At 38.3% G+C, this 12,009-nt stretch overlaps 1 protein-coding gene and 1 long non-coding RNA gene across 4 annotated transcripts in view; one reads left to right on the top strand and one right to left on the bottom strand.

Annotated features, from left to right (window-relative positions):
- Positions 1-5,726: 5,726 nt before the first annotated feature.
- The window catches only part of GALNTL6 (polypeptide N-acetylgalactosaminyltransferase like 6), a 446,456-nt gene continuing 440,173 nt past the window's right edge, over positions 5,727-12,009 (bottom strand). Inside the window, exon 12 of the mRNA XM_042014915.1 lies at positions 5,727-6,210. Within this exon, the coding sequence (XP_041870849.1) occupies positions 6,043-6,210 (168 nt within the window). The 3' untranslated portion in view covers positions 5,727-6,042. The remainder of the gene's footprint in view (positions 6,211-12,009) is intronic.
- LOC121658250 overlaps positions 6,206-12,009 on the top strand; it is a 41,814-nt gene continuing 36,010 nt past the window's right edge. For 2 of the 3 annotated variants that reach the window (XR_006013905.1, XR_006013903.1), the window contains exon 1: positions 6,206-10,875. This is a non-coding gene — a long non-coding RNA (uncharacterized LOC121658250). The remainder of the gene's footprint in view (positions 10,876-12,009) is intronic. The other variant, XR_006013904.1, reaches the window with a different exon arrangement.

Genomic DNA, 12,009 nt, shown 5'->3' with positions numbered 1-12,009 from the left:
ACAGTGGACCATAATGTTCTGCTTCTACATATTATCCAAAGAGTACCCTCAGGAACACACACTCATACCTTTGGTGGAAAACTCATAAAAAGCTTGGGGTCCAGCAAAGCTTTTCTCTGTTGTTATCACATATTTCACAACCAATACATTTCAGATTGGGCAGTTCTCTTTATTCTAAATTTAAGTCCTTGCAAGACGACTTGATTGCCTCTCAAATCCTGAATATTTGTGATGGAGATAAACATGCAAGCCCTGCAATGAAGAGGTATCCAAAATTATCAGTGGCTGACCCTTGTAGGTCATACTTCCTTCATACGTGGAATTAAACCTGATTCCTACTTTTTCCCTTTTACCACCTATTTCCTCCTTCCTCTCTCAATTAAACTGCCAATTCCTAATCTCAGCATTTGGCCTTTCACCTCCCTGAAAGCTCACAATTCTTGATCTTCTTAATCTAGGATCATTACCATCAACCACTCCTTTAGGCAAGTGAAATCTTTTTTCATGGAGGGATGCCAGAGACCTGCAGATCTTTTGGGCTGATAATATTGTTTTAGTTCGGGTGCCAGTTGGGGTTTTTGACTAAACTGTGCCTAGTGGTATCTTTTGCCAATTAGATGCTCCAGAGTGATCAACAGAAATTTGCTTGGACTGTGGTTCTTTCCAGGTTGAGTCATTTAGTAGGAGAGATGAAGGATTAAGTTAATTAAATCAACTAATACTTTGACAGTATTAGGGATCCTGCTAAGATTGATGAGGACTAAGGTTAATGAGGACCGAGTTTTCCTTTCCTATGTTTTAGTATCTTTAAGATAGTATCATTCACCAGACTTGCCTCACTGCAGCTCCCCTCACATTCTGTATACTTTCCCTGATATCTATCTCAATGTCTTATTCATCTGCTTCTCTAAAATGGATCATTGAGTTTTTCTACATCTTTTACTGAGTACAAGCTTTTCTGCTGGCCCACTTGGCAAGGCTCCTTCTCATTCATCTATTCTGTGAAGCTGGGCACCTAACAAAGTGGCCACACAAAACATGCAAACTTCTCTTTTGTATAATTAACCTGCTGGACAGTGCTGTGGTAAACACATCTTTAGGTAACCACAAATTATTATTGTTTTAACCCACGTCCTCTTTGTTCCCCTGTTATCTGCATTGTTTTCATAAGGCCTACTGAAGCACCTACTGCACTGCCAGGTCCTGTAAAAAAAGAACAAAATACTAAGATAACACGAACCTTATAAACAAGGAATATCTTAAGGCATACCAGACTTCAGTGTTTGAACACAATTTTTTCAGATGCTCTTCCTATGTTTTTCTCCCTCTGGCACCATGCTGTCCAAATGCTGGTAACACCAGTTCCAGAAGTCCTGCCCCAGGAGTAGTTCCAGTGATATTAATGATACACTGAAAGAACAGAAAACCACTGCACAGAGCAAATGTATTTTCTGAATGCTGCTGAAGCTTTGGAAACGTTATGCATTTCTCTGAACGTCTCTAGCTAAACTTTCTCATTATTTATTTTTACATATGTTTCTTACCTTTTAGAGGTATTTTTCATGTGTTTGGATCTTCTTAAATCCAGTGCATTCAGAATTATAACAAGGAAATATGAGGAGAGAAATATTTCAGACCTAAGAACAGATTTATGTCTTACATGTGGTTAAAAAAACCAACCTATCAGCAACTAACCACACAAATTCACTACATTTTTTAAAGAATTAAAAATCTTAAATAGAAAGCACTACACACTAAAGATTTAATTACTCTATTACTTATTCATCTATAATTTTCCAGTCGAAAGATACTATTTTAGCACAAGTTTAGTAAAATCTCTTGGTACACTAGACATAACAGGTAGTTTTCTTTGGGTTTTTTTCTTACCTTTTGGTTTATATTTCCTAATTTTTTAAAGGCTTTTCTAGATTTTCAGACAGGACAAAATCCTGAAAATGTTATGTAAAAGCACTCTTGGACCCTCATGCTCTTTTTAAGAGGATATGGAACAGATTTGGAAGGGGGTTAAACAAAGGAATAAATGAACATTATAATACTAATACCAACTATAAAAAAGTTACTTCTGATCAGCTTGTTTTGTTTTCAAGGGCTTTGAAATTATTTCCCTAACAACCTTGATGGATTAAAAAAGAAAAATAAAACCACTTTTTTTAAACGTACTCTCTCTTGAAATGCACTGGGTTAACAGCATTACAGGTGCTCCTTAAATAGCAAATGGATGCACCCCTGGCATCAGCCACACTGAAAGCTTCCCTAAAATGCTCCTTCATAAAATGCTCCATCCCCAATCCATCCAGGCAGGCTAAAAGGGTCCCCCTCACTCAGTCCCTTGCAGAAGTTATCTGTAAAAATGCAAATGAATTGTGATTATTATTGTTTTTTTTTAAAAAAGGTAACATCCACTCCTGCAGAAGTACAACCTGTCTAATCAATTTGGTCAAGCTGTTCATACACGTTTCTTCTATGATCCTCTGTGGTGTAAGATTTCATTAAGGTCACTGGAGACATTGATGCCTGGTAAATTGCCAGTAATCAAAGGTTGTCAAATGCTTGTCAGCTTCCTTTCAAGCTTAGTCTGTCTTTATCATGAGGCAGACTTAGTTCACCAGCTAGAGACCATTTATTCATATGGATAACACTCAGGAATAATGCATTATATCATTAAAATATCCATATTGTTGCAGAAACATTTGCTCTAAAGCAATCTCATTTTTCTGAAGTAAGACTGTGGCCAATGAAAAGTGAAGTCTTGTCATGTCTCTGCAACAAGACTGCTCTCCCACACATAAAAGGCTTTGTTTCCCAGCTCCTCCTCTCTCCTTTGAGCCCTGTCCCCCAAGGCCTCTGTTTAGTTTAATTCTGGAATACACACAGGGAAAGATGTGTGATTTTAGAGTTTTAGTTACACTTGGAGTTTATTTCAGTTCTTCCAGTTCCCCTCTCCAGTTGTAGTAGTTTGCTGGCCAAAAAAAAAAAGTCTAGATAACCTTAAATGGAAAACATTTAGGGTATATGTTATTGAACTCCTAAAGATACAAAGATCTTCTTTTCAGACATCTTGATTAAAGCCATAAAATAATTAATTGAAAAAACATGAAGCAAGTCATTAGTTGGGGAAATCAGTATAGCTCCACTGAAATGATGAGCCCACATCAGTTAATGCCACCTGTGCACTATGTTTAAATTATGTCCAGAACTACCTGGTACTTTAAAAAAATTCTGTGAAGAAATTTCATAGTCTTTTGAAGAAATGTGTGCTAGAGTTAAATGCTCCTGGAGAAATATGAGAGGAAGATACATCTCTCCAACCTATCAAATTGTTCAGAAGTATATTGGGTGGAAAAGATATGGCTGCAGGAAGAATTAAAGAAAAATTAGTAATAAAATACTCTTATCAGTGGAAAACTTTGGAGAACACCCAAGACAGACTTTAACTGAAAGGTACCGATGATCATTTATTATTAATAAAACTTTTGTTGGAGGAGTCTTGTGCAAGGACTGTTCTCTTTCCCCACAACACCTGACTATTAGTCATATGGATTGTTTTCTGACAAGGGCTGCTAGAGTATACAATTTGTGATCAGCTACAAGCAAGTGGAAGGCTTCCTTTGGCAGTGTAAAGTGCTGTGCAATATGACTCAACAAGGGCTGTAAAAGGCATAGAATTTCTTTGCCCTAACAGAAGCCTAGTTCCCATCAGACATCTCAAAAACAGACCACTGAGATGCAGTCAGACACGGAACGATATAACCCTACCAATCTGTTCTGGTTTAGCAATCCTCCTTTGCCTCTCTATTTTGGGCATATAGGGTTGCTTCCAGGACTGACAGTTTGGGGCCAGTTACAATCAGCAGCTTGAGGGCTGCATTTATATTTGAGGCAGCCATTTTCTTCTTTTCCCAAACCCTCTTTCCTCATGATCAGGCTGCAAATAAATGATTCTGTGAGCACCCTGTCTGGGAAAGCTTGCAGTGGCTAGGCTGGTTCTTTGTACTGACAGCTGAACAAACCTGAAGCATCCTCATGCCATAAACCTTACTGCTTCTGTTCCCCAGCATACCATATCTTCAAATTAAATTTCAACAATACCTAAACAAGCTCACTTATTTTAAAATCATAAAATGAGAATTCTATGAACACATCCTTTTAAATTATTTGAAAGATCTCTTCAATAACTTGCAGCAATTGCTCAATATATTGAAAATTTCACAATTTCCCAAGTGCACGCATCCTGAATGCTACAGGACCTCATCCCCCTCATAAAACTTTCATATGACCTGTCACTACAAGATGCTGCCATAAAATAGCACACTGGTACTAGAACCATCCTCTGGATGCAATCAATGCTCTTTGTGCATAAGCAGAGCTTAAGGAGAAATAAACAAAACACAGTCACTCCACTCCCTTAAAACAGGGTAGATTGCACATCAGTATTCTGGTTAGTCAGCCACCTCACCAGCAATCAAAATAAGCAACTTAATTACAAATGTTATTTTTGGAATCTGAAAGGAGTTACGGCACAGAGGATGTGATCTATCTGCATTTATGGTGCCTTCATCTGTGGATTCATCTTTCAAGCAAAAGCCACATATGTACTTGATATAAATTTATACTCACTCTTACCTTGAACAATCTCAAAGTTATCAGTCATGTTCCACACATCGGTATGAACTGAGAAGAACCACAGAGACCCTCCCTAAGACATTTTAGAGGCCTATCTCTCCAACAGCTTGATGGGTCTGAGGGACCCATCATGATCATCAGTGTGATGGAAGTCTGTGTTACCCTGAATGCCTGTGCCTGTGCCTAAAGTACCAAAATACTGTAATGTGTGACTTGCTTGCATTTCTTGTTTCCTCCCTCATGACATCTACAATACCATTCACTTATGCACTCTGGAAAGTTCACATGATTTCCACCACAGATTTCAAAAACTCTGAAACCACCCAAATGATTTCCTGTCAATTTTTCTCTCCACTCCTATGTGTCAAGAGCACTGCAAGATCTTTTAAGCTGCACTGCAGGGAGTCAACATGCTTTTAGGTGATGGCAGCATACCAGTATTAATTTGACTAACCTAGTTCAGCATGCAATATGCAATTATTTCCCACTCTCCTCCTGAATTTTTTCCCCAGACTATTTTCCATTTAATTTATATGTTGGTAAGGATTCTACCTTTAGAAAAGATAGCTAGTCCACAAGCCTTCCATTATGCTGCAGCTGCTGCTGTTTTATTTGTCACTAAAAAAAAATCTCACGTTGTGTGACAATGGGATTTGAATCACGATTGCTAAATATATCGTATATAGAAATTTAATTGCTTTGCTTTATTTTTCCTGAAGGGGGGAAGTGTGAGGGCAAAACCATACAGTTTATTTCATGCTTCACTACAGTGTAATTCTAGACCCTAAGATTTCTACCATTCCTATTTTGGTAATGAATGGAATGTAAAAGGGAGGTATTTAATTGCAGCAGTTCTGAGGGTTAAACCTGCTTAACCCAACCTTTTATTAAGAGAATGTCAACAGAGCATATATCTTGTCTAGGGAGTGCTGGGACACCATTATTCTTCTACCAGCATGTTTAATTCTAAAACCTGGGATTTCTTAAGGTTCCTGTAGGCGTCATGCACACCATAAACCCATCCCAAATTATAGCATCTGTTCTGAGCTACTCACTACAGCAGGATTTGACCTGAGAAACTCTAGAGTTTTGTTTTACTTTATTAACCTGGAGTACTTTTAAACAGTTTTTAAACAAAGTTTTTCCCTTGACCAGCAAGGGAATTTTCAGCCTGAAGTTCTCAGCAGCATCCGGTGAGGCTCTTGGCCAAGTTCTCCAGATACTGTATATCCACAAGGACAGCCTGCTGGCTCTTGCTGTAGCTTTTTCTTAATCCTCAGAACAGATTCCCTGGATCTAGGAAATTTAATTCCTGACTCCTTTGACCCAGATGCTGGCGAAAATGTAGTCTGCAGTCTCTACGTAAATAGGTGTGTTCATTTTTCCTTTTTTTTCCTTCTAGGAACTGGCCTTGCTGTTAAATTTTTCTAAAACGGTCATATTAATATGTTCAAAAGTCCACTGTTGAGTTTCAGACAAAGGATCACATCTGTTCATGAAAATCTTCTTCTCAGCTGGGTTGCAATCTATGCAGCTGCTGCTTACCGGATGGAACAAAGTTTTGTCCTACAGGAATGAAAAAAAAAATAGAATTAAGTAGCAAATGCCAAATCACTGGAGATGTTCTCATTTTACAGAACATGGATTAACACAGCCCTGTTTGAAATGATTTTGTGGTCTCTGTGCACTAACCCTGTGTAATAACTACAGCTATTATTAGAAAGCTGTAGAGAAAGGATTATTTTCTTCTATTGGGCTATTATCCTTTAAGAAAATGGGGATTCAAGAAAGAGGGAGACACCACCTGGTCTTTGACTAACAACGGCATAATATAATGAAAAAATAGAACGTCTTTTAATATCTTGGCATACCATGTATTTGCTTGGAGCCCATTTAAATGTCTGAATCTGAAAAATGCATCAGTTTGGGTTTTTTTTAATGAAGTCTTGTTCTTGACAGTGTTGTGTTTCTTGGCAGGGGGAGCTGTAAAATCTTCAACTTGGTGAAGATGTTAAAAAAGAATTATTAACTGAAGTGGTGGACAGATGGACACAGGATTAATGTTCTCATCCCATTCAATGCAGACTTTGCCTGTGGCCTCGCTAAGACTAGCACTGAAATACGCTCTTTCTCCTACTAAGATGGAAATCCTAACACTGATTTAGCTCCATATGGAGATTTTGGGAGGGTAAGCATGGATTAAGTTGCTTTAAAACGTGTATTTACGATGATTAGTTTTATTAATTTTACTTCACACAACTGGAGTGAATACTAAGTAACCTGGCTGCGAATCTTTGTTAAAGCAGAAACTACTCAGTTGAGTATGTGTGAGTTAGGTAGTTTCAATATACTTAGTTCATGTAGGCAAGTGTTTTGAGAAAGACAGATGTGGGAGTCATTAGATGGTTTGAAAGTTTCCAGGGACTATACTGCATCTGTTGAAATAAATTTCAGATTACTCTTGGTAAACCACATTCAGGCTTTTCCCCTCCATGCCAGTGATGCCCTGCCAATATTTTAATACTAATGCAGGATGTGCCTGCTTGCCCAGGTTGAGAGGGAAAAAAAATCTACTTGTCAAATTGCAACTGATTAAAAACTCACACAAGTACTCTGGGCGCTCAGCAACAACCATAGAAACGTCTCTTTAACTAAAAATACCCCACATTAAAAAAAAAAGTAGGAAAACAAACAGAAACAGCGGCTATTTAAAACCACTTTGAAAAATCAAGGGTTTTTTTTTTTAATTTAGGAAAGATGAAATTCATTGATTTGTGGTTTGTGAAAAAATGATAAAGTACAATGCCTTTTTTAAAAATTAGTATGTGCAATAAAGAACAAAGTCAAAAGTACCTTGTGCTCTGGCTAACAGGGATGGTGTTACATCTGACTTTCATACTGTGTTTTACCTCCAGCACTGGCCTTTCCCCAAAACCAGTGGATGAACACACACCCCCCCACCAGATTGAAATTCAGAGGGATGCCATCAAAGCTGACAGGACCAAACCAAATGAGTAGAGGCCTTTGCCTCATGTCCTACAAGTAGAGCAGGGAGGATACTTCAGCTTGCAAGAAGGGGGTAACTGTACTATGTACAAAGGGCTATTGTGTCCCTGCTAGGAGGAGGTGGGCTTGCAAGAACTGCCAGGCACCCTTTGGGGTGGTGCAGGCACGCATCTGCACCTTGCCAGCTCCTCCTGTCCTAATAAAAGCTTGACGGAGTGGCACTACTCAAAATCAGGACACAGTGACCGTGCCATGGCCACCCTGCCTGACGTGGGACCTTGAATGAAAGGGGTGTGTGGCTTTCTTTGCAGTATAGCTGGGCATGGGGGCCAGCCAAGCTATTACAAAGCCAAAGTCGGAATACTAGAAGCTTTAATACGATAGCTGGTACAAGAAGAAAGGAAACAGCTTCAGCACTAAAAGCTTGCTATGAAAAACACTCCAGCCTTTCCAGAAAGCTGGTGGTCTTTCTTACAGAAATATCACAGGCAGGCACTTTTTGAGTGAAGCATTATTGGTCCTTTTATTTAGAGAGTCTGGTTATTAGGAAAGAAGAGTGTCTTTTAAGAATATGGACAGAGTTACCACTCTGGAAAAAATTCTGGCTGACTCAGCTATATATAAAGGCCTATTAATTTATCATCTCAAGCTTATGCTGATTTAAGGTCAAAGCCTGTTAGTCTTATGGATTCAATGGAAACAAGCTCAAGACTTCAAGGGGTAACAGTTGTGTGCATCCCAGAGAGGAACTTACAAGAGAAATACATAAATTCCTCTTTACACCACTATTGAGAAACCACAAGCACTATTGTAGAGACATTTATAACATCTGAAAACAGCAGAGTAATTTTTTTCCTTCTGCATGAAAGCCAGCCTGAAGATTATTTGCAGAAGGAGAAACTCCTCCGTAAGATAATTGGTCTTGACAGTTCAGGGGGATTGGTAATGAGACACAGAGCCTTTCATTTCTTATAGGTCACTGCTATAACTATGGCCAATGTCAAGAGCAACTGGAAGTCATTATCAGCTGGTGGCTGTGGTAGTTTATCTGAGATTAGTTGGTAGCTCCAGTGCAGCTTCAGCAGGACTGACACCATAGGATAAAAGCCACTATCACAATGCCATGTCTTCGGTTGTCTGAGGGAATATTCTGTGCACCTCCTGTGTGACAAGTGAAGTGACTCTTACAGTTTGTCCCTGAAGCTGTCAGGAGACTATGAGCAAACCCCTGTCTTCTGGGCACAGTTTTTGATGCTGTCAGTCTAGCATCTATCATAATCACTAGGCTCAGGGTAGAATTACCATATAATGAAATTGATTTTGCACAATTGTTTCTTTTTAAAGACCTACTAAATCAGGCCTCTGTTGGATACTTCTGCTCTACAAATAGCAGCAGTGGGCCTGTGGCACATAAACTGAATCATACCTTATCAGAACCAATGCACTACCTGTCAGCCCAGAATGCTGCTACATTGAAAACCAGAGGCGTATTCCTTCACTAAGAGGAACAGAAATTTGTAGGCACTGCTCATCATTGGCTCTGACATGCTTAGGAATATCAGAGTCAAAGAAATGGCTTTAGCTTGGGAAGCTAAAGTCATTCTCCCAAATATCTTATAATTAAAGATTATCTACATCTATCTATCTAACATCTTACATTACCACTGATATGGTGCCAATATTTTTTGTCCTGGCATTATACTCACATTCTTCTATTTACAACCCACAACAGTACTGCTTGAATTTATTCTGCTCCATTGCTTCTTGCAGGGTTTTCTCAAAGGTATACTTGGCTGAAGACCAGTATTTCAGACTGGTCCTAAGAAAATTGATTACTTAATATTGCAGACTTACTAGACTTTCAAATAGCTGCCCAGATGTAGTTTAAGCAGTATGGGAATAAGAACAGTTTTTTGACACATGGTTATTAGTGGTGGTTTTAGGGTTAGGCTTCATTCATCTGAAAAGAATGTGGTTTGCTAGCTCTGAGATGGCACTGCAATGAGGAACAAAGTGCATGTAATGGGGATAGGCTGTAAATTTTTTCCAGAGGAGCACTCCTTACCCAAAGTAAAATATTAATGTATTCTACTTGCCACTAAAATATTTAAGCTGTTTTTATTCGCCAGGACCCAAACCCAGGTTGTTAGGATTTCTATGTAATAAGAATATGGAATCCGAAAATAGTGCCTGGCTTCAAATTGCATTTGCAGCACTATGTAATCACTTCACAGCCATAACTTTATATCAGTGGCTCAAGGATGCAAATGATCATGAGGAGAGACTCATCTTTAAATGAGTAAAAACCTCTTATCTTCTAGTTTTATAGAAATAGTATGACATAGTAAGATATGCTTCATATTAGGCGTCTTATAAGACATTGACTAGCAAGGTGATTTCTCCTAAAGTATGAGAAGAATTTTGGCAGGATTTGACACGACCATTAGGTAGCTACAGTGTCTATAGGTGCCACAGAGAACAGAAGAGAGTGGCTGACCTGCTCTCTGTTTTTTAAAAGGAAACACTTATTTCTCAACCACATTATTATTCGTATTTACTTAGGGTGCAGGTTCAGTAGCATGGCATTCCCTAGGTAAAGGGCTCTAGTACAGACTAGGTTTTGTTTTGTCAGGGGGAAAACAGTAAAACTTCTATTGCCAAGATGCTTTCAAAGCTGGAAAAGGATTATATCATACACAAGGTTTTTGGAGGTATAGCTATACTACCAGAAATCTCTAATATAAATCTGTCCTTTATCTGAGGAAATAGACTAGAGGAAACATTAAAAAAATACTTACTGTGTAGCAAACTAAAACTAAGCCTAAAGAAAACCATGTATACATAATTCTATTATTCCAATGCAGTTTCTTAACTTGAAGGTTTATGCAAATTGAGCAGCTTGCTGTCAGGTTGGGATTTACAGTTAAGAATGTGTCAGTACTTCCATTGTAACAAAACTTTGTGGTGTTTCTTGCTGAGATGGAAATGCCTGTCTTGCATTGAGAATTTTTATACGAGCCCTGTCAGCCTTCTGGAAATTAAAAATGAAGCTGTGCAGAGAATTTAATAAAACTTACACTGCGTATTTTTTCCAAATGTCATTTTTTCTTTAGATACCTGCTACACCCTGTCCTCATCAAAGGTGATGAGCCTTACAGAGGGTAGCTACAGACCTGCATTTTGTCTTATGAACCAGCTACATTAAGCAACAATGAAGTGCTAAAGGTACGAAAGCTTTTTGATTTGCAGCTTGGGTAGGCAAAGAGATAAGCTGGAAGGGTTTTGAAGCAAGAAGGAATTATTATGGCATTATAAAGTCAGATAGGCAGCAATACAACCACCACAATTTATATCCTCTAAATATCTGCCCCATACATTCTAACTTTCTTACAGGTAATACCTTACTTTCAAAGGGATTACACTTCTGGAAAATCTTATAGTGGACCTCCATTTGCAACACAAATAAGGTAAAAGGGCACAAGCTAATAAGTAGGCACCCAGAAAAAGTGCCAGGACAAACCTATTTTTAATGGTTCTGAATTAGTTTTCTACTATATATATTTTCAAATTAGAAAACAGTATTGAGGTTTATCTGGCAAAAAATTCCTGATACATCAGCCTCAGCTTAAGGAAGGTGAAGGGCAAGGCACACTGGTCAAAGAAAACTGAACCATGTGTGAGAGGAATCCTCAGTGCTTCAGAGAAATCCTTACCCTGGATGGAATACAGAGTTTATTAGTGAAATCTTTAATCAAGGCAACTTGCTGATAAACCATTAAAAAACCCTAATAACAACAACAACAATAAAAAATCAGTAGTGTTACCAGGACTTTTTACTAACTGAAGCTCTGACAGGGTTTTTAGTTTGACCTCCCGTTTCCAGTGATTTATAAAAATGGGCTGAAATTCAGCAGATCAAAGTAGTATCTAAGCTGCTTATCTTTAGTTCCTAAACTGCCTTCTTTGGGCTTACAGCAGTGCTTTTAATGTTGGGTTGGGTGTATTTTTGTGTTTGTTTTGTTTTTTTGAGGGCGATTTTTCTGCCACATGTAATCTTTAAAATGTAGTAAAGTAATAACATTTAACTCATGAGCAGCATGTCTTGCTGCTGTCACATTGGATGAAAATATTTCCAACAGTGCCTCTGCTAAAATGACACAAGCATCTTGAAGCGCCAGAATGGTAAAACACCTTTCAGGGAACAGATCCAATACAGACACCCTCTGAGCTGGATCAGATCCATTTTCATTTAAATTTGACCTAAATATCCAATGCTCAAAAGGAACATATTCTAGAGAGATTACCACAAAATTAAATTGGAATAGGATGTGGTGGATTTTAAAACAAAACTTCTTTGAT

The sequence above is a fragment of the Corvus kubaryi genome, unplaced genomic scaffold, assembly GCF_017639235.1.
Source record: "Corvus kubaryi isolate FWS band 111438036 unplaced genomic scaffold, C.kubaryi_AGA036_p1.0 split3-131, whole genome shotgun sequence".
Taxonomy (NCBI): domain Eukaryota; kingdom Metazoa; phylum Chordata; class Aves; order Passeriformes; family Corvidae; genus Corvus; species Corvus kubaryi.
Note: the sequence above shows the minus strand (reverse complement) of the source record. Positions and strands in the feature narration are given on the sequence as shown.